Source organism: Mus caroli, chromosome 4, assembly GCF_900094665.2.
Source record: "Mus caroli chromosome 4, CAROLI_EIJ_v1.1, whole genome shotgun sequence".
NCBI classification, from domain to species: Eukaryota; Metazoa; Chordata; class Mammalia; order Rodentia; family Muridae; genus Mus; species Mus caroli.
This window is the reverse complement of record NC_034573.1, coordinates 51,552,801-51,576,540: the sequence shown is the minus strand read 5'-3', so window position 1 is coordinate 51,576,540 and position 23,740 is coordinate 51,552,801. Positions and strand designations below refer to the sequence as shown.

Sequence of the window (23,740 nt, the reverse complement as noted above, 5' to 3'; positions counted from 1 at the left end):
ACTCACCAGCAGTCCCAAAATCCTGCGGCGGGGGTCGTGGGTAGCTGGCGGGTGTCAGGCAACCCTGCGCTCCCGCTACCCCGGCGCTGATCCGCATAAGTCTTTTTTTAAAAATTAAAAAATAAAAACCATGACTGAATATTTGACTCCTTCCTTTATTGAAAGGGGATTGTGGACATAGTCCGTGTATGTGAGTGTTTATGTAGTGCCAATGGAGGCCAGAGGTTGGTGTCTGCTGCCTTCCTCCATCACTTGTCCTGTCCCCATTTTTTTTTTTTTTTTTTTGAGACAGGGTCTCTTTGAACTTGGAACTCACTGATTCAGCTATTCTGGCTGACCAGCAAACTGCCTGTCTCCATTCACCTTAGCATAGGGATCATGGATGTGTACTGTATGTTGGTTTTGGTTGGTTGGTTGGTTGGTTTTTACATGATGGTTAATGCCTTGAACTCTGGTCTTCATGCTCACACAGGAAGCACTTAACCAACTGAGCCATCTCCCCAGCTCAGGGATTATATTTCTAAAGCCACTGTCTAATTGGTTGGATGTGTCTTGAGAACTTAAGAAAGCCTTCCTCTGTCAACATTTGCGTCACCACCAATGTTGTACGGTAACATAAGTAGTGTCTGGTGTACGTTCTTGGTTATATTTGGTTGGAACACTTTTAGAATCAAAACTCACTAAGGAGAGCATGCTCTGGGAGACTCTTGGTGAATTCCCACAGGTTACCCTATAGAAATGTCACCTGACCTTCTCAGCTCCGTAAAAGCCCTCATCTCACCTATCCACAGGAGGTGCTAACATCCTCTGCTGCCAAATTAAAAGGCAGACATTCATCTTCACTTTGTTCTAAGCAATAAACTGTTTGCCCTGGAATTGTCAGCCAAGGACATTTATTTACTTCTCTGTCACTTTCTCTTAGCCACTTGTATCTGTCTTGTGTTATCAGAAGTCCTGACCCCATTCTTCCTCTTTTCTCCTCCCTTCAGCTCCTCTCTACAGGGATTTGTTATGTAGCCTCGGGTAGCCTCTAACTTACAATTGTTCTATCTCAGCCTCCTGAGTACTAGAAGTTTGTGTCACCGCACCAGACTGTTCTTTGCTTGTGTCTTTATTTCTCCTTAAGATGGTAATTTCTTTCTTTCATCAGGATATTTTGAGAGTTTTTCTTATCTTCTAACAGCATGCTGTTTTCACACTGTGAGTCTGATGCATTTCAGGTTGCTATCCTAACAACAGATCAAATACGTTGGTGATAAGATAGACACGTGGCTTTGCCTGTCACCTTAATTTATGTCCTTGTGCATGTCATTCGCTCTTGTTATTTCTTCTCTCTCTTGTTTTATATTGTTCAGATTTTCCTTGTATTTTTCTCTCTGCTTGCTTGAAAGCCATACGCCCTTTCTCTTATTCATAGTTAAACTGTATTTATGTACACATTGGCACCTGCCTCTTCTTTCCATTTCTGTCATATGGTTACATATGAAACGGATGCCTCTCTTATTTCCTCTTACCTGCCTGTTTCACATCTTGAACCTTTCTTCTTTATATTATGTAAAAGCTATGCTTCCTTTGATCATCTATTTTCTTGAGGAGAGGAAGTGCTACTTGATATTTGTTTTAGTTTTCACAATTATTTTAATGTAACATTAGAGTGTTACAGCATGTTCCCTAAGTTTCTCGGACTCAGTTTATTAAACACTATTTTTCTTATTTTTGTGTTATTGATTTTGATTTCCTTCTTAGCCAATGAACTATGACTTGTTTACTGAAGTCATGCACACTGCCCAGCATCTCCCTTCATTGCTGAGACTCTTGCCCAGTGCTGTGACTATTTAGATTCACAATGTCCTTGTACGTAGCTGTCTACCTGGATCCGTGCTTTCCCCTGCATCTGTTCCTGCTCTGGAGGAAATGGAGCAGCTGATTCCCATCAGTCTCTTACTTATTTTTCTCCTAAACGTGTGATGTGTTGCCTTTCTGCTGGGCATGACTTCCATATATTTCACTTGGCTGTTGCTGTGCGCCTTCTGGTGTGGAGCACAGTCTCGGCAGATAGCAAAAGGTGACTGCTGCTGTACCTACTTAGATCTGTTGTCCTGCAATTCTATTGCTCCAGCCAATGATGCCCAGTGGCAAAGTTCATTTTGCAGTGGTACTTTGTTCTTATGTGTGGCTGTCTTTATCTTAATTACTTTCCCCTGCAAACTCTCACTTCTGTTTAAAGGAGACCTTGCCTTGCACTTGACTGAAGATCCTGGTCCACAGCACTGGGAGGAAGGCATGTCTGATATAATGTGTAATTCAACAGCACCTCCCTGTTCACTAACAAAATGCTCCGAAGTAAGAGTCCCTTCCCTCATGTCCTTAGGAACAGTTCCCTGATGAATTGTTTTTCATGGACCAGTAGCAATATTAGTATTTTTAAATGTATCTCTCATTTTTAAAGTTCTACATGGATTCAGACCTAGAATTTTCTAGCATGTTCCATGGGAGCTTGATATATTTTGTAGCATAATGAAGAATTTTAGAACCATGGTTATTTCCCTGATAAATGCATTAGATTATGAATCTTCTAATATGATTGCTTCGTGCTTCTGGATGCACATACATGTTAGTTATGACTTCTCTGCTCAATAGTCAAACCCACCTTTTATGGCCGTGCTTCATTTAACTGGCTAGCTGTGTGTCGCCAAGTCCTCTTTATTATTATATAGCTCATCTTTTAGCTTACTTTTTACAGGTGGGAAACCCCAAAGGACTGAAGTTACAAATTCAAGGTCAGACAGTGTCAGTGCAGGGGGACGATTGAAGCAAAATTAATTAGATTCTGCTTTTAATCTTTTCTTGCTTTGAGCCTGGGAGAAGCAGGATCTTTCCTTTCTTTTTTTCTTCAAAAGACATTTCCCATCAGCTAGGATTTTCCCTCTAGCCCTTCATGTTCTCCTTGTCCCCTGTCAAATACTTCCAACAAAAATGATGGAGAAGTGACTTCTGGATATCTGCACAGATGGAGCACAGGGATTTCAGGGCAGAGGTGGAGTGGCTGCACCGCATGGGGGCACTGAAATATTGAAGATTTCTGATTTGCTATGATTTGCATAGGTTATGGAGGGTCATTGATTACTCTGAGCCCCGTAACAAACACTGCTGTGTTGAGTTTTCCCATAAGTCAGCGCAGACATGTTATATTTTATGACAGAAACTAATTGTGGGCCAAAGAGACCTTTATACTCAGCACTTAAAAAATAATGTTGGTCTTTGGTCAGGGTTAGCTGCTTTGGGAGCTGGATCAGATGGTTCACTGATTAAGAGCACTGGCTGCTTTTCCAGGGGACTTGTGTTTGATTCTCAGGACCCACATGGCAATGAGCAACTCTAGAACTCCAGTTTCAGGGAATCAGATGCCCTCTGCTGGCCTCTGTGGAAACTGCATGCACATGGTGTACATATGTACATTCGAGCAAAACACAAGTTGCTTATTTGCTTGAATTATATCATGATTATTTCCATGTAGAATGAATGTTTCCCACATTCACATTCATTCTTTATATTTTTCTAACTTTCTATGAACATATCACATAAATGGACTTCTCTGGCCAATTGTCTGCCCACAGCTTGCCCATCAGGGACATATAAGCCGGAAGCTTCTCCAGGAGGAATCAGCACGTGCATCCCATGTCCTGATGTAAGCCACACCTCCCCACCTGGAAGCACATCCCCTGAAGACTGTGTGTGCCGAGAGGGATACCAGAGATCTGGCCAGACCTGTGAGGGTAAGCTCCCTACTGCTCACCAAGGGGATCTAGAAAGCTGATCTTGATCTCTGTGGTGCAGAGTTGGTAGTTGTATCCGTTTGTTAGGTTGATCTTTAACATCCCTGGCTTTGGTCATACTTCTGGGGGTCAGGGGGATCGTTTGCTTCTGTTACATAGCATTTGTGAGCACTGAACACATAAGCATCATGGTTCAGAGACGGGATCTGAGGCCATAAGAGTAATGTGATTGCAGAAAATATGAGTTAGTACTTAGAAATAAAGAATGATACAGCTTTAGCAATGAATTAGAATTTCATATAAGCATGTCTGGGCTCTGGTAGTGCTCAAATTCACTTAAAATTTTTCATAAATATTTTCCATCATGATGGAAGTAGAAAGTATTTATATAGTATACAGCACATGGTGGAAGCTGTGTTTTATAGTCTCTATCAATTAGACTGGTTTTTCTCCTTTATTTTAGTTAGTTTATTTTGGTTTTCTTTTTTTTTTTTTTTTTAGTTTTCTTTGTTTGTTTTTAGGGTTTTTGTTTATTTGTTTGTTTGCTTGCTTGTTTTTTGGTTTTGAGATACATTTTATCTGCATAACCTTGGCTGTCCAGGAACTCACTCTGTAGGACAGGCTAGCCTCAAACGCAAAAAATTGGCCTGCCTGTGCCTCCAGAGTGCTGGAATTAAAATGGTGGGCCACCACTCCAGGCTGCATGTTTCTTCATTATTTCATGTTATCTTAATAAGAGAGAAAAAATTTTAATTATCTATGGAAGTCAAGAACCAAGGACTAGGGTTCTATAGCTTGTGGCAGAGCACGTGCTTAGCATACCTGAGATCCTGGGACTCAGCACCAAAGCTGAGGGGCAGGGGAAGACTAGGAAATCTTACATTTATCTATGCCAATATCAAAATAAAACTCTTTGAAGCTTAAAAACTAGTGTTTAGACTATATTGCATTTTAATTGCTAGTAAATATCTTCCAGGAGTCATATGTAAAGGTTCTCCCTCAAAACACTCTTAGAAATCAGATGGATCAAATAGGAAAGCTATGGGGAAATATGATGGATAAATATAGATGTACATATGTAGACACACAGACAGACAGACAGGCAGGCAGACAGACAGATGGCATACTTTGCTAAGTAAACTGAAGCAATGCAGTTCCATAGACAAACATCTGACTTTGCTTTTTGTTTCTCTCTCTGAATGTTAGTTGTCCACTGTCCTGCACTGAAGCCTCCTGAAAATGGTTTTTTTATACAAAACACTTGCAAAAACCACTTCAATGCCGCCTGTGGGGTCCGATGTCACCCGGGCTTTGACCTTGTGGGAAGCAGCATCCATTTGTGTCAACCGAATGGTTTGTGGTCTGGGACAGAAAGCTTCTGCAGAGGTATGGAGTCTGGCTAGTTCATGATGTTTCTTGGTAGTCTTGCTTCACATTTGCTATTTAAAGTCAAATGGGATGGTCAGTCATTTGTTGATTTTCTGATCTCAGAGATTAGACTCCTGAGAAAGTGAAAACTGTAGGAAGGTTGAGAACTGCTAAGCTTCCCTGGCCTCAGCTTTACAAACTATGTCATCCATATTCCTTTGATGATGTCTGTCTAGAGCATGAATTCTCAGCCTGTGGGTCATGACCCCTTTTAGGGGTCAGATATAACAGATCCTGGGTATCAGAAATTTACATTACAATTCATAACAGTAGCAAAATTGCAGTTATGAAGTAGCAACAAAAATAATTTTATGGTTGGGGTCACAACAACATGAGGAAAGGGTCGAAGCATTAGGAAGGTTGAGAGAGAAATGGGCTGGTTACTCTATTATGATACAGGTAACAAGAACTTTAGGACAGGTGACAAGCTCTGAGAAAGTCAGATTCCTGACATGAGATAGGGCTTGAGTCATGTCAGAGTCCTGTGATGGAAGCACCTCAACTCAAATGTCCCCAGATGTAGAAAGTGGAGAATTTATTATGGTGAGATCCCAAGGAGCCAAGACAAGCCAGCAAGAACAAGAGGGGGAACGGCAGTGGAAGTCATGACTTCCACATCATGAGTGGAGTAGTGTCTTGGACCACTCGTGCTTGGCCATCTCCATCATCTGAGTTCCTGGTACTTACAACTACATAGCCTGACCTCCAAAGGCTTCACAAGGCAGGAAAGAGGAGGCTTTCCAAGGGAAGGTAAGAGCAAGCCAAGGACTTGCAGACCTCCCTCCAACAGCTCAACCCCCAAGGTGGCTCTGTATAGTGCACTAGATTTGAGACATAGATATATTTAAAATTTAATAATTGATTTTTTTGAAGTTAAAATATGGTTGAACATCTTGGTGGATTGATTTGTTGTTCATTACTAAACCTGGCAGCCATACTCTGTCCATGATCAACAGTCTTTGCTGAGGAGTTACCTTCTCCAAGACTCAATAATTCACCCAGATCTCTAGGTAAAGGATGCTGTCTCCTGGGAATGTCTGCGCTTCTATCCATAGGGGAAGCTCACTGACTCGCCGTTTCAAGAGCATTTCAAAGTTCCATGGACACCCGTTGTCTGTGTTAATTGGCTGCTGAAGTTGAACCCAGTAGTAAACAGGAAACTGTGCAAATCAGATCCCTGGTGTGCATCCTGCAAAAAAGTCAAGGAGAGACCACGGTCAGTGGGTTGAACAAAATGGCTGGCAGGGAAGCTCGGAAAATTAAATGGATGAGCCTCAAAGGCAAATGCATCGATAAAGTAAGAGTGGAATTCAAAAGACTGGAGGGAAGTCTCCGAATAATCAGGTTCCTCAGGGGGTGTGGAGATCAAGACTATTCACACAATGAAAACACAGTTGAAAGCCAAATTAATAAACTGAAAAATGTAACCTGAGAAATTCCCTTGAATGAAGAGGGTAATTTCAAAGATAAAGAAATTCTGGGGAGGGGTGGGATAGTGATGTGATAGAGAAACAGCCACTAGAAATACCCCTCTCTTATTAGGAATTCAGAGAGCGAGCCGAGCTGAGGACTAGCAGTAACAGAAGATCAAAGACTATCACCCCAAGGTGAAATCTTGAAAATAAATATGCACAACCAAAACCTTTAGATCCGCTTTAAAATCAGTTAGCGGATGCCAGAAAAAAAATATTAAAAACAGGCCAACGTCTGGAAATAATCTTAGCAACATATCTGAATGCCCCCAGAAAAACACAAAATAGCCTTGACTTCCTAGTAACAAATAACATTACCTCAAGAGGCTCCGGTTAGCTCAAGGCTGTTTACTGGACGTACGGAATGTCTGGAGAATATATTTCTAGGGTCCCGAGAGAAAAGACTTAGAATACTGATTTGCAGTCTCTCGGCCACTGTGGAAGGGTGAGGGTAAACGAAGGTCATTTTCTGTCAAGAAGCAAAAGCCACACATCCTTCCTGAAGCAATTGTTCAGTCCATATCTGAGACATTTTCCTTGGGGTACCAGTCACTGTCAGCTGCCCGTTCCATGTGAAATGCCTACCCCTTCTACAAACGACAAGGGAGTAGATGACATTTTAACTTTCTGCCTGTGACTTTACAAAGGAGAAAAGTGGAGTGGTCAGTCCACTGTCCCTTCAGAGAACCCCTGCTTTAGATAATCTAAACCCAAACCTTCTGCCCTACACTAACAGCTGTGACAGTCCATCGTACCTCTCTGAAAGCTGTTTGTTTGCAAGCCTTGTCTCACTCAGGCCTTTGGTCTTCATCTGCCTAAGCCCTCCTCTCTTGCCTGCCTCTTCAGTTTGAGAGGTGTGGCCCTGGAGTGTTCACTCCATCATTCTAGCCCTAGGCTGTGTCAGGCTCACTCAGGGAAGCATGTGCAATCTGGAAGCAAAATTTGGAAGCAAATTGAACTAGAAAGACCAGAAGAGAAGTTGGGGCATCAGAATCCTTCAAGACTCCATCTGAGATCCCAGGCCTGTCAATCTTTAGAGGCGAAAGCCACCAGGCTCACTCAAAACATTCTAGGGAGCCTAAGAAAGCCTTGTCCTGTATGTAGTCATGCCCCTGTGGCTCTGTAGCCAGAAGTGGACATGGGCCACCATTGGTCACCCGGAGTACCTGTGAGGATGTAGAGGCAAGTAGGGACAGGTTAGAAGGCACTGGGCCTCCGTACATTTGTCCATCAGTGAAATCTGACTACAGTGACCACTGGAACACTTCGGTTTTCCCAAAGCAAGTGTAGGCTTCTCTTCTGATCCTGACTTGGGACCACAATAAGAATTCTTACCAATATATTTCTAGCTTGACCAACCTCTTACAACAGCAGCTACCACAGTCATCTGCACTGCTGATTAACTGTTAGACTGTTAATATAGCACTGTTAATATAGACTTATTGTAGAGTGTATTTTTTCCTCCTCTCTATCCCAAGTTATAACTCTGGCGAATGAAAATTTCATCTTGACAAGATGCATACTGATAAACATACATTGTACAACAAACAAACATATATTCAGAGGCCTGAATGAATCACCCATTAAAATAAAAAGTATGTTTGTTTCTCTTTGATGTAACTTAAATTGATGTTCTAATGTAGACATATTTAACACAATAGGGAAGATTTGACAAGACTTTGACAGATTCTCCTAGAATTCTGGCAGCTTCTCTACCAAGCCACTACTTAGCTCCCCTTTAAGTATACTTGCCCTGCATAAACACTCAGGTCCTCCCTTTACCATATTATCAATGCCTTCTGGATTCACTTGAGATCCAGGCCAACAAAACCCATACTATATTTCATCAAACCCAAAATGTATATTTCTTATTTTTTGTGCCTGTAAAATTGGAATGCACCTTGAAATTAGCAGCAATAAGCAGGTTCACAGGCACAATTGTGGCTTTAGCAGTGACTCATAAATAATGGTGTGGGACTCTGAGATGTGTCCACTGGGCAAGGCTGGCTTCTGATTCGGGTGGGGGAGGGCAGTATGCTGAAGTAGTATTTTATAGGTATGATATAAGGGACAGAGAGCAATTTTAATTATGTGAAATTTTTTATAAAAATATAAGATGGAGTCAGGAAAGAGTCATTGGGGAAAAATGGATCCTAGTTCCTTGTCTGTTACGGTACACTGTCAATATTATGTAATGTTGGCTGATGACTGACAGGCTTCATTCCTGTTCCTCTGAGTGGAGCACTTATTCCGCTTCATAAAGCACTCACACTCATTTCTAATTTTCTTTGAATTGTGTGTCTCATTTTCAACCCTGAAGGGAATCTTTGGTGATGCCTCAATAACAGCTAGCTCAAAACCAGCAGCACAGTAAATGAAATCCTGGGATACTGGGGGTTTCCTGAGGAACGGTTTCAACAGCAAGGCGCCTGCGCTTAATATCAGATGTCTTCTGTTTCCAATAATAGACAAAAATCACAATTTGGAGACTGACAGTAAATGTGTATCTGGAAAAAAAAAAACCTCAATTCACCTTTAAGATGAGACCCACAGCACATCTGTAGTTTTGTCATTGTCCATATTACATAATAGATTGTTCTCTTATAACACAAGACTGGACTTGGGTCTATTTTCCCAAGTTTAGTCTATTGGGCCTATTTTTCCTAGTTTTAGTCCTCTTTCTAAATTATTAACTGGTGTATAACCTGCTTATAATAATTGTGTCTTATGGAGTAGAGTGAGTCCACAATGAAGTACAATGGTGGTCAATTAGGGTAAGCTGCTGTTGTCTGGATTAACCATAGGAATTTCTTTGAAACAAGTGTAAATTAAGAAACAAAAGAATTGTGAGCTGAATCGAGTAATTAAATGTGTACCTATGAAAAAATGGCAATAAATACTCACTCTTGGATGAAGAGTATAAAAATGTCTAAGACATGAGTAGAAATGACTGTGTTTGCTTTGTTTTCCCTAAGGAGCAATAGAAGTTTATTAAAAACCAACATTTGAGAAGCAACACAGCTCATATCTGTGACACCCACTCTAATTTGCCCTGAGTACCCATGAGAGATATTACAAATCCAATTCATCTTAACTTTGGAAAGCTGTGGTTTGTTTTTGAGTATTTCTCTTTTTAACTGAAGCAAAAAGCAGTTGCCTGGTGTGATTTTCCATTTTATATATCTCAATTATAGAAATGTACCTCTCTCTCCTTTTAAACCAACCCAGTAGTGGCCACATTCAGTAACAGTCCTGTGTGGCAGGCAGAGGACATTGATAAGTATTTTATTATTATTTACCTTCAGCCCAAATTGTCCCAGTGATAACACAGGACAGGATCTCATGTTTATCCTCTCACTTAATTATTGAATTTCCTCTATGGAGTAATAAATCTGAAACTTACATTTAATTCACTTAATATTTATGCTCTGCCAACTGATGTGATTTGGATGAGTTCCCACAAAATAAATTCTGCCAGTAACCAGTAAATATATATATATATATATATATATATGCACTTGAATATTTTTCATGACCTTTCTTTCCTACTCTTTTAAAGGTTTCAAAATAAGCAAATACACATTCTTGCATTAAAGAAAAAGAAAAAAACTTGCTCATGCATAAAAGAGAATCCTCCTGATATTCTTGATTTCCAAATGCCACGTTGAGGATCCTTTGGGGACCGCTCTTCAGTCTTTTGCCTGGCAGTGCTGAACAGTGCTGTCTGCTGTCCAGCTGAACGTAGCTCTTTTGTAGGGTCCTTTTGTTTGTCTTCTGTTTGGTATCTTTCCCTAAAATACTGATGAAGGAAACGAATGGGTGCTACCTAAAAGAAATTCACTTGTCCACAGCTCTTGGTATCAAAGATCCAAACACCGATACTTTGAGCCTCAAGGGTTTTCTCTCTCATCTAAAAGGAAGCTGGCGTAGATAACCCAAAGCTGGGGGCAGACTCCCATCATCCTCAGAGACTAAGGTTTCTTTAGTGCCTTCTACTCCGTCATCTTGTTGCATGGTTCTTTTCCTACAGTATTGGTAAACGTGCAGCTGGCATGGCCTCTCATGTGCTTTTATTTAGGGGGGAAAGAGGAGAAAGGGAAGACAGAATAGCACCCCATCAGTTGGAAAAAATCTTACTTAAATTCAGCTGTATCTCGTTGGCTCTTGTTAACTGCAGTGAAGTCATTGGGGAACAATGACTGGCACATATATGATGCTGGGTTATGCTGGGAAGAATTGCCTGCTGGGTGGGCCATTCACGGCTCTGTGACAGCAGCTAGAAATAAGCTGTATTATTACATTGATGTAGATTGGCACTAAGAATGAGGTTTTGCAGGAAGTGTGTGAGAAGAAAGGAGAGAAACCACTGAGAAGATTAGAGTGACTGTCAGAACATAGAATACTGGAATTTAAGATGGCAGAAACTGGGCAGTTTTGCCCAAGCTGAGACTATTGAAAAGCCCAGGGTGTGTCTCTGAGGTCTAAGGACCAAGTTGATCTTCAGCTTGAAACTTCTGCCCTGGAAAAAGGAAAAACACTTTCTTTTGTTAGAACACAGCCTGGAAAGTCACAGCAAAGGCTGCAGAAGGCTGCAGGTACTTCTGTCTGGGAGCTGCCCATGGTCTATAGCTGTCCTCCTCTAATCAGAGCTAGATGCCTCACAGCGTTTAAATCCCCCACCATTGCACTGGAGGCTGCCTATCATAGTAAAGAAAATGCAGGTTGGTAAGAACCCCACAATTTTAAAAACGAGGGTGTGTTATGCATCTCTTGACACTTAAGGACAGAAAATTGTCTTGTGTATAACACATGGCCATTATTAAAGCAACAGATTCCACTTCTGTCTGTATTTAGTAAAATGTAATCGTTGACATTTTCTGCAGTGAGAACATGCCCCCATCTCAGACAGCCCAAACACGGCCACATCAGCTGCTCCACCGTGGAAATGTCCTACAACACCCTGTGTTTGGTTACCTGCAATGAAGGATACAGATTAGAAGGCAGCACTAGGCTTACCTGTCAAGGAAACGCCCAGTGGGATGGCCCAGAGCCCCGGTGTGTAGGTAAGTGGCCGGAAGGTGTGAGCTCTGAGCAGTTCATGTGTCCAAGAGTCTGCAAAATCCTGGAGTTGAACACATGTTCTTGATACATGTGGATAAACATGTACATAGGCACACACATGGTGCTGTAGATGAATATGTGTGGATATGCATGTACATATACATACATGTGGTGCTGTAGATGCATTGGCAAATGCACTTGATGCATGTAGATAAACACACATATGCACATGTGCAGTGCAATAGAAGAATACGTATGGGCAAACATGTATATATGCACACACACAGGACTGTGGATGCATTGGAAAATACACTGTAGCCACTCTAAGCCTTGAAGCCTTTTTTCTCCTTTCTTCACACATGACACTGCATCAAATGCCCTCACTGTAGCTGCTCTTTGAGGTGTAACTCAGCACAATGTGCCCAGTGAAAAGCCCCAACTCCACCACACTCCACACAGAGCGAGTGCTTCCTCCGTTGTTAAGAAGACTCCAACCTTGAATTCAGTTTTCTAACTCACTGAACTTTACAGCTCCAATGGGCAAGGCACACACACAAGCAGGCACGCACACACACAGAGGACAGCTCGAATGGATTTTCTAGAAAAGCAGAGGCTTTATGATCACTTTATTTCTTGAATATGATTTCTCCTCTGCCTTTTTGAAAGGACATTAACTGTGAACCAGCAAAATGTAAAGTCTTTTTAGGGAAAAAAAATTAAAATCCTAAGTGTTTAATTCCAAAGTAAAGAAAGGTTGCATGCAAAATTGACAATTATGTAATTATTGAAATACAAGAACATGAACTGTAAAAGGGAGTGAGATGCGGTAGAACCATAATGGGGAAAATATTTTAAATGAAGTAATAAAATAGAATTAAAAAATGTAAGAAAAATACAAGACAGCAGGATGAGCCTTAGAAGTTAGGACAAAGTGCAGAGGCGAGGGAAGGAGCTCTAAAGTGGGGTACTGTGTGGACCTGTGTGTGGGAATAGAACACTGCCCACGTGGCCCATGGTTTCTAGGGAAATGCAAACCCTAAAGGGACTTAAAAAGAAATCAGAAATGCAAACAAATACTACTCTTAAAGATTGGAGAAATACTATCATACTATTAATCATCTCTCCAAAACTGCCTGAAGGATCAATGAACAGAGACGTTTTCAAAACTAGAAAAGCATTAAACTTATTTAGAGTGTGTGTGAGCACGTGCAAGTGCACACACGCACACACACACACACACACACACACACACACACGCTCATTCACAGCCATGCTGTGGCACACATATGGAGGTCAGAGAATATGTTTCAAGGGTTAGTCTCTCCTTCCCCTTGTGGGTCCCAGGAATTGAACTCATGTTATCAGGCTTGGTGGCAAGTGCCTTTATCTGATAAGCCATTCCACTGGCATCCTTCAAACTTGGGGGGGGGGGGACAGTAATTCTCATGCCATGTAATTTGGTATAGAAAACTATCTAATTCATATTATCTATTATTATTTTGCTCCCAGCCTGGTAACTATGAGTAATAACAACAAAACCCTGGAACTATAAACTAACTTTATATATAACTAATAACAAATATAAAGCAGTCGACATCCAAAAGAATGTTCTACCAAAACAAGGAGATTTTTATCCCAGAAATCCAATAAGGGCTTAAAATGGGGGAAACTATCCATGTAACACACAATGCCTACCATAAACCTACAACTATTATGAAGATCCTAAATAGACGGTTTTATAGAAACTGAGAAAAAAGAGAAGAATATGAGATCATCCATTATTGCTTATTATCAACCCTAATAATGAACCACAAGATTTGAGGCACTGATATCCAATCTCCATGTGGTTGGTGGATTACTAATAAGTAGAATTAATCTGCTCAAAATACTGAGAGTTCATCAGAGTCATAAGAGTAGCCATTAAGCAGCTTGTATTTATACTATGAGAACTAAGACAGATGGTAAAAGTCACATTCACGAGATTGGTTTAAATGAGCTGGGGTGCGGTTGAGTTGGCGTGCTTACCGAGCAGGCACAGAGACCAGGGTTCATCTCCCTGCACCTGTAAAACTGAACATTGTAGCAAACATCTGTAACTTTAAAAACTTGGGAAGTAGAGGCAGGGGAATCAGAATTTTAAGGTCATCCGTGGTTATACAACAAACAAGAGCCACCTGGGTTGTTTGAGTCACACACACAAACATTTACCACTTCTGTCTTCAGTCTACTTAACACACCTGCTATTCTTTGTGCCAGAGATAATAGGAAGGGTCAAGGCCTCACTGTAACACAGTCAGTCGTCTGTGGGAGGAGGAGGTCAGGACTCTTCTCAAATATACTCTTTAAAGAGAGAACCCAAACGCTGATTAAAAAAAAATCAGTTGCTAAATACATTAAATTCATGAAAGATGGAGTCAAGTTTACCCTTCAAAAGCATAAATTATATCATCAACAGCAAATGCAGTTTCCTGAATCAGATGATAAAAGTCACAATCAAGGAAATGCTACAGACTTTCAAGGTTTTGATCACAGCACTGAAATAGCAAATGAGGGTCGGGGGATGTAGCTCACTCTGTAGAGTGTTTGTCCACCTTGTAGGAAACCTGAGGTTTGATCCCACATAAAAGCAGGTGTTGCTGTTCACACCTCCAATCCTACTGCTCAGGAGGTTGGAAGCAGAAGGATGAGAAGTACAGAGTCATTTTTGGTTGCATGGCAATTTGAGACCAGCCTGGGCTACATGGGGCCCTGTCTTGTAAGGAAAACAAAGCACAGACAAATTAAAGAAGAGATAACCAAAGATATAGTTTCACATTTGTATAATATGTTGTACCTGTAGTATCACAATCATTTAGAGGTGAGCTATGACAATCTAAGGTAGCATGGTTATATTTGGGTGGGATGTAAAGAGAATCTGTGTCATTTCTAACTTGGGGGAATCCAAGTAACGTGGCTGTCACTTCTCTGAAACAGAACGCCATTGTGCCACCTTCCAGAAGCCCAAGGGCATCATCATTTCTCCACCCAGCTGTGGCAAGCAGCCTGCCAGGCCTGGGATGACCTGTCAGCTAAGCTGCCGCCAGGGATACATTTTATCCGGGGTCAGAGAAGTGAGATGTGCCACATCTGGGAAGTGGAGTGCCAAAGTTCAGACAGCCGTGTGCAAAGGTAGGTGCCCACATGAGGCAGGAGAAAAGCCGAATTCCTGGATAATGACATGTGAGTGTTGGGTAGGGCTGCCTCTCTGTGGGTCATGCTGCAAACCCCTTGGTTAAACGGGAGATAAAGCCATGTATGAACCAGAATAGATTCTGGTTCAAACAAGAGAATTTATAACATCCAGTTGGGAGAAAATGACAGAAGAATGAAAACTGAAGATGGTGCTAGTGATGGAATATGCTGAGAGCTCCCATCAGGAGTTGGAAGCCTTTGAAGAATGGAAGATGCAAGTAAGGCAGATGAGCCTGAGGGGGCTTTAAGGAATAAGAGCCCTGTGTGGGCTTTGAAGCCTGTTAGAGAGTCACTTACCCCACAGCAAGAGCAGACCGTGGTGAGGACAGTGCTAAAAACAAGAAAGAGTCCTAAGACATAAAAATAGTGTATAAATAGTTCTCAGGAGGTGTGTGTGTGTGTGTGTGTGTGTGTGTGTGTGTGTGTGTGTGTTCCAGATGAGGGAAACTATAAACCTAAGAACTAGAGTGGATGTTGTTGAAATATCACTAATTTGGAGTTTCAAACTAAGGATCCCTTTTGGCATAAACAAGTAATAAATAAGAGACTTGAGTATCTCAGTTGATCAGTGCAAAGAGACTGACGCTAAGAGATGTAAATCAAGGAACCTGGCACATATATAGTGTGCAAGCCCAGAAGCTGGGGGGGGGGCGGTAAAGAACTTTCTTTCCTTTCTTCCTATTATAGAAAGTTTTCCCAAGATATCTGGATCTTTACCGCACCCCCCCCAAAGCCCCCGAGCGCTGGGCTAACAGGCTTTGTCTTCTCTGAGGGAAATTTCTAAGTTGTAGAGTTAATGAGGAAAACTTAAATTTCTAGAGGAAAAAGAAACTGTACCAAAGAACATGAGTCGGATTCACATGCAGTCATGCCTCAGGAGATGGGGAGAACACAAATATGAAAAATCAAATCCAGCTAAATCATTAGTTAATGATGAATGAAAACTGCAATGGTTTTTTAAAAAAAGAATAGCTGCTATGCATCTTCCTAGAGAAAGCTATAAATAGAATACCATTTTAGAGAAGCAATAAGATGAGACACAAAATAGGCAATTCATCTGGAAAATTTAGTAGACCTCATTCAACATCATTTAGGAGTAAAAGATGTATTCTAATCCATAACAAGAACTTGACTTTATTGTGTCACTCTGTACCATGTTAGCAAGCTTAACTCAGCATTTGTAGTGTGTAAAGCTTTTCCACTCATCATTAGTTTTAATTTGCTGTTTGTTTGATAGTACATTCTGGGACTGCTAGTTAATTCTGATTGATAGCCCATTTTCAAGGGTAGTTTCTGCCCCAGTCAGCCTTCATTTTATTTCATTTATTCCTGTTTCATTAAAAAATATATATACTGAGCAAGTCCCTACTGTCTGCCAAGAACTAAATGAAACAATGGGGTGAGAAATATGCTTTTTCTTCAACTAAATGGGGGAGAAACGTCTGTTTCACAATGGTTTCATGGTTGGAAAGTTCAGAGACTATGGAGAATCTGGGAGTAAGCATGCCAAGTGTTTGGGAGAGCCAGGAGCAGCTTTTGAGCTTAGGATGAAAGGACCTGCATGCAGCATACCTCTTGAGGTATGGGGGGAAGAAGGCATTAAGGCAGGCAAAGAAAAGAATCCAGGCAAAGGCCCAAGTACAAAGGATACTGTAGAGCGTCATGGTGGGTTACACAGCAGGGCCAGTCCAGGAAGGGACTCCTAAGTCACACAAGGTAAGCCATACAAAATAGTCATGTGGTCCTGATTAAATGGTAATCAGCATATTAAAATCATAAATTTCTAATACAACCCAATTTTATCACCTTTTAAAAATAACTTAAATGTGCATGTCAGAGTGTTTCATTGAGTTGTGTTGTTTGTTGGTGGTTTTTTTTCCCCCTCCTTGGGTCAGACGTGGAGGCTCCACAAATCAGCTGTCCAAATGACATTGAGGCAAAGACTGGGGAACAGCAGGACTCTGCTAATGTCACCTGGCAAGTCCCAACAGCTAAAGACAACTCTGGTGAAAAGGTAAGACTGGCATCAACATCCCCATCCTTCTAGAATAGATTCTAAATGAACTGCACATGTGAGAGGTGGGAATTCCGCTATACCCTAATGATGTGCGGGTACTGTCTCTCAATTTTAATCATAAATGCTAGTGTCTCATCTGAGAGAACAACCAGTGTTGAATTTTTAAATAGAAATGTCAGATAAGAATCTGACAGAAACGTCTGGTTTCATGAGTTTGTAATATCTCTTTCCACTAAGATCTCATCACTGATGAATTTTCCCACCCTTGGGTAGCTCTGAAAAAAAAAAAAACTAAGAAAAGAAAGACGTGGAGCCAACCTTGATTCCTAATCATGAAGCTATCTTTTAAATGATAAACACCAAAGGACTGCACTTTGACCAAATCTGAAGGATGGGCTATCAGTATTTTTTACTTTAATTTCCTAAATCCAGCCTTACTCAGTATTTTAACATTGTGTGTACTCTCCTGGCTACAGATGGCCAGCCATCAGATAGTAGGAAAAAGATTCATTTAGGAATTAGGAATGTAGTTTCCTGTTACGACTACACTCTGTCCAGATGTATAAAGATATCGTTAAACAGCATTTGCTTTCACAGCTGAGTATAAATGTGTGTGAGCTCTTCCAGGCAGGACATGTTGGGTCTGGGAAGCAAAACAATAATGATTGTTTTGATAATTGTGTTGAATAGATTTACATTCAAAGTAGCTTCTAAAATTCTGACCTCCAGGACTAAATGTAAGGAGGTGTCCTCGGGCATGCAATGACCACTTTCTATTCAACACAAAAACATGTGTATCCTCATCGATGTCGAGCATTGGGAAACACAGAGAGGGATGCATTTTAGGGCCTGATGAGACATTGTACTAACTGTAGCATCTTTGTGTACACAGATGCAGAAGCCACATGTCCGTTAGTCTCTGAGATAAGACAGCTCAGCAGCATCAGTAGGAAGCAGGAAGCACATCTTTATTTCCCCTACATTCTCTTAGGCAGGGTCTCAAAGGCTGGACCAATAAACTTTGTCTTTTATTCCACGTTACCTGGAGAAGCAATGATGGGGTTTTTTCAGTGTTGCCTGTGTTTTTCTCAATCCCTTCTCACATTTTGTACTCAACTCATGAAGTTGAGTCCAAATCACTTCTATTGCCTGACTCTTGACTCCCAACCCAGGCACCCTCACCCTATCAGTTCAACCTCTGCAACCAATGCTACCTGGAAGGACATGAGGAATTTGCTGTGATAGCACACACCTGGAAATGTGTCATCAATTTAGAAAAGCTCTGTAAATAGGAGAAGAATGGATCCAGGGAAGCAGGATACTCCACAAAAGCAATGCCTATCCTCGCTTACAGGATCCCATGCTGTGCATAGGCACAGAGGACCAAACACATGCCTAGGAATCCGTGGCTCATTGGCTCAATGCCTCAATGTCAAGTTAAGGTTTCCATTGCTGTGAACAGACACCATGACCAAGGCAGCTCTCATAAAGGATCATATTTAAACAGGGCTGGCTTACAGATTCAGAGGTTCAGTCCATTATCATCAAGGCAGGAGCATGGCAGCTTCCAGGCAGGCATGTCCCAGGAGGAGTTGAGAGTTCTGCATCTTGTTCTGAAGGCCAACAGGAGAAGCCTGGCTTCCTCAGGTAGCTAGGAGCAAGCTCTCTCAACGCCCACCCCCTTAGCGACATATTTCCTTCAAGAAGGCCGTACTTACTCTAAACAGGCTGCACTTCCTAGGAGTGTTACTCCTTGAACCTAGCACACTTAAACTACCACATCCCACTCCATGGGTCAAGCATATTCAAACCGCCATACTCATATTCAGGAAGTCAGACATTGCATCAAAGAAAAGTCTCCTGCCAATAAAGTAGGCTCAATGATAGTAAAATGGCACTGTGAACATGTAGTCTCAACATTGCCATCATACAGACTGGGTCTGATGACACCAGAGTGAGGTCACTACATTTAGCGCATCTGGATGAATCACGATAATCTTTTCATTTTATAATTCTGTCACATCTCCTAAATGCCTTTTGCCATATAAGGTAACATTCACAAGTTCCAGAGAAGACATGGATGTCTTTTGGGCTACCACAAAGGAAAAGAATGCAAATTTGCCTAAAAGAAAGGAAATAGAAATGGAAGGACCCGTTTGTGGACAGAGGAATTGGATATGCAAGGAAAAGCTATTGTGTGTGGCTCATGGTCAGACTCAAAATGCAGTTGGAGAGGTCTGCCACAGAGAGAGAGAGAGATTCTGGAAGCTTGAAGAAAAAGAGAAGGAGAAGGCCGACTAGAGAAACAGAACAGGATTATTGGACAGTATTGAGAACTGGCTTGAGATTGGTGATCATTCATTGTAGCACAGTAACGTTGATATCTTCAGAATCAGGAGGGTTTTTTGGAACAGGCATAATGAAGCAGGTGGGGTAGTGTTCTGCAATAGAGAATAGTAAAAAATAAATAAATGAGAGAGAGAGAGAGAGAGAGAGAGAGAGAGAGAGAACAATTTCAGAACTTACTGTAACACTGCCCAAAAAAGAATGAACTCAAGGCAAGTAAAAGAAGGAAGGAACACAAGAGGCTTCTGGGACGACCCTTTTCTAGACCGTTGCCTTTCCTCTGATCATCCCTTAGGACAACTCAAACAAGGATGTTTATTGGTGGGATAAGAGAATGCTAAATTATAGGTGCAGTGTGGTAAAAAAAAAACTATAATTGTATGACTCAACTTGAACTAACTCAACTGGGAAAAATACCAATAGAAAATAACTGTTTATTCCCAGTCTTAAGCTTGGTTACTTTGGGATATAAAAATAATTTCTTTCTGTAATTAAAATCCACTTTCAAGGATTAAAAAGAAGAATCTTGCTATCTAAATAAAAATTTGAATCTAATATGCACTTCAAAGCTCTATCCTTCTACATAGCCCAGAGCTGGCCCAGGAGACTGGAAATCAGCACTGTGGATGCTCTTTTATTTATTCTGTACCCACACCCAACTCCTTGGGCTTCCCTAGAGTCAGAGTTGGTAACGTTAGCTGAATCGTGACCACCCCAACAGTGCCTTTGTCCTCTAGCACCAGTGAATGTTTCATTCCAAAGCAAAAGAATTCTACAGACGTTATTAAAGAATAGATTCTGAGGTAGGAAGAATATCATTTGTTATCTAAGGGAGCCGTGCTCAAAAACCACAGCCCTTAGGGAAGGAGCCCCAGCCCCAGCTATGGCTAGACAGTTCTGGTGAGAAAGGAGCTAGAGATGTGTAGTGAGAAGGCTCTGTGAGAAGGCTTCTCTGTCTTAAGAAGCTGGAGGAAGGATCCATTCTGGAAACTCACATGCTATGGCCTTTATGCTAGAAAAGGGAAGAACCAGATTCATGTCCGCTGACCCCTACTGGGTTTAACCAGTTCTCCTCACCCACCCACTGAGGGTCTGGATGTTGGGGGAGCCACTAGAGCATGGGCAACTCACCAGTGACTGTAGCACTGTACACCGATTTCCTGTCTCCCAGCAGCCCTCGGCTGCCATTCACTCCCAAGGAGAAGCCACTCATACAATCCCCTCCCAGAACTAGGACTGAATGCTGAGCTTCTGAGTCTCTTAATTGTTTAAAAAACAAACTACCATCAAATGCATACAAAGTCTTATCAAATCACTTCATAAAGGGCTCTCTAAGCTTATTTGAAATATTTTAAAATTCTAATGGACAATAAATATATTTTACTATATAATATTTTTACTCATGTGACATTTAACTTCTTTTTAAAGATTTTTTTTAATTTTATTTATATGAGTACACTGTAGTTGTCTTCAGAAAAGAGCATCAGATCCCCATTACAGATAGTTGTGAATCACCATGTGATTGCTGGGAATTAAACTCAGGACCTCTGGAAGAGCAGTCAGTGCTCTTAACCGCTGAGCCATCCCTCTAGTCCCTCATTTAACTTCTTAATGAAACAAACTAAAAAAAGAACAAAACAAAAAACCTTTAGACAGGTTATAATGCTTGTTATATAACATGCTAATCAAGTTTTTATTACATCACAATTTTCAAGCTAATGGGGAAGAGGGAATATATTGTAATATTATGTAAACATGAGAATATAATCTTTGCTGAAAACTGAGAAACTTGGGTTGGGATGTAGAGCAGGATTGAAGGGCTTTGCCTAGCATGAATGAGACCCAAGTTTTCATCCACAGACCACACAAATATCCCCAAATAAAAAACAGGACTAAAACTAGGACCTGCACCAACTTCCACTTAGCACAATTGAACATATTTATTATAGAGCTGAGAACTCTGACATCATAGTCCCAGACAATGGAAATGCAGACTCTTACCATGCTTTAAGAAAGAACATCTTTATTACCTATCAATAAAATATTGATAGTCTGGGGTCAAGTCAATGCATGAAGAGATATTATAAGGGAATAGTAAAAATATGTTTTAAATGGTGTATAAAAATGTTTATAAGAATGACATTTGGAACCAAATTAAAAGTTCTTCAACATATTTTCTCAAAGAAATTTTATTTTGTGCAAAGCATGATAGAAGCATTTAAGTCATTCTATGTTCTGAAGATCACACAAGAGTATGAAAGTGTTCTACTGCAATGTGCTTAAAAATCTAAGAAACAATATGTAAGCCACCTCTATTGTAAAGAGGTAATCTCAAAAATACACCTCAAGGATTTGCTTCGTCTTCTTTTCCCTTTATGAAATGCTGTGTCATCTTATTCATTTAGTGACCATGTATAAATCAGAAGATAAATGTACTACTGGCACTAGTAAATATTATTTGTCTCCATAAGGTGTCAGTCCACGTCCATCCAGCCTTTACCCCACCTTACCTCTTCCCAATTGGAGAAGTGGCCATCACCTACACGGCGACCGACTCATCCGGTAACCAAGCCAGCTGCACGTACTACATTAAGGTCATTGGTAAGTCTCCAAATCACGCAGGCAGTTTACAAAGACAATCCTTTGTATTCATCAGTGTCTGCTGCCCAGGTTCTTCCTCCTGGCTTTGAAACCCTCCTGTGTGGTTTTGTGGACTGACAACCCACACCTATCTGTCTCCGGTTTGGATCTCTTTTCTGAAATCCAAACGTAAAGTATCAAACCTCATCTAAAATGCGGCACGGTGGCTCATGCCTGCAATCCCAGCTCTTGGGAGGCTATGACATAAGGATCATATAGCCTGGGGTACATAGCAAGTTCCGGGCCAGCCCGAGCTACAGGAGGAGCTTTGTCTAAAAAGGACAAAGAAGGAAAAATGAAAGACTTCCCCACATGTATGTGCCACAGCCATCTCAGACCCAACTAATAGATTTCTAGCCCAGAAAATGATGGTGTCAACCGCAGAGCTACAGAGCAGAAACCAGGAAGTCGTCTTTGATTCTTCTTCCTCCATCACGGAATCCAATAAGTTATTAAGTTCCATACACTTCACCCACTTAGTCTCTCCAGTCTCTCCATCATCACAACCACTAGACTGTGAACAGATCCTTCCCTGCACCCCATTGGTTCATCCAGAAATAGGATGAAAATGTGTTCCCTCATTAAGTTATTGTGGCGTTTTTAGTTAAGACATATAAATCACTTGAATCAAAGCCTGATGCACATTATCCTTGTAAAAGCTAAACAATAACATTCAAATTTTGCATATATACATGTATTTTGTGTGTGTATGTGTGTGTATATATACATATACATATACACATACACATACACATACACATACACATACACATACACATACACATACACATACACATACACATACATATACATATATATTGTTACAAGTGTTTTGACTGTATGTATTTATACTGTGTGTCCCCAGAGTTTAAGAAAGGGCATCATATCTCCTAGAATTTAAGTTAAAAACAATTATAAACTACCACATGGGTGCTGGGAAAACCCCAGAACCTCTGTAAGAACAGCAAGTGTTCATAACTGCTGACCCATCTCTCCAGACCCTACATCTTACTCTGGTTGTTATGGATCTATTTTCCTTGCATTTAAATTAAATATATCCAATTCATTTTATTCTGTGAAATTTACACAGCTGCTTACAATAAAGACTGTATACAACATACTGGTCTGTTGTCCTGAGTTATAAGTTTAGATTAAAAGTAATCATGGGACTCAAGTAAAATCTATTCAGCCTAACCCCTTCTCTAGTATTTAGCTTTGTAGCTGTTTTTTCCATGTTGTGTTAAATGCAGGCTTCACCAGTATGAAAAACAGATCTTTTTATCTGGCTTTATGACTTCAAACATGGAAATGTGGCTTAAGAATTTGCCAAATATGAGTCTTTCCTAAGAAGGGCTGGAATGGTGAAGTAGAAAATATGTACTTGGGTGTCTAGCTAGACAGTAGCTGAATTTCCAAACTCTTATAGAGAAAGAAGAGGACATGGGAGACAGATAATGGGGAGACAGAGACAGGAAATATCCCCAAGCCTATATATTTCTTCTTGTCTTCATGTAGTGGATGGGTCAGAGAACTGCAAGGCAAAAAGGGAGGCTGGGCATTCAGGACTGCTGCCTGCTAACAACCAACAGTAGTTGACTAAGTCCCGGTTGTCTCCTGTACCCACAATTCACTTTTCAAATGCTCAGCTAAAACCAGATAAGCTTAGATGATGTTTGAATACTGATTCATAGTTTTGTTGGGGGTGAATGATGACTGCTTTCAGGCTGGCATGCTTAACCATGAGTTGACTTGATTCAGTCTTCTCAAAG

General features: G+C 40.9%; 1 protein-coding gene across 1 annotated transcript in view; it reads left to right on the top strand.

The window, feature by feature from the left end:
• Svep1 (sushi, von Willebrand factor type A, EGF and pentraxin domain containing 1) overlaps positions 1–23,740 on the top strand; it is a 167,566-nt gene that overhangs the window by 57,880 nt on the left and 85,946 nt on the right. The window contains exons 4-9 of the mRNA XM_021160495.2: positions 3,618–3,776; positions 4,983–5,162; positions 11,560–11,739; positions 14,711–14,905; positions 16,864–16,982; positions 21,803–21,932. Coding sequence (XP_021016154.1) covers positions 3,618–3,776; positions 4,983–5,162; positions 11,560–11,739; positions 14,711–14,905; positions 16,864–16,982; positions 21,803–21,932 — 963 coding nt within the window. The remainder of the gene's footprint in view (positions 1–3,617; positions 3,777–4,982; positions 5,163–11,559; positions 11,740–14,710; positions 14,906–16,863; positions 16,983–21,802; positions 21,933–23,740) is intronic.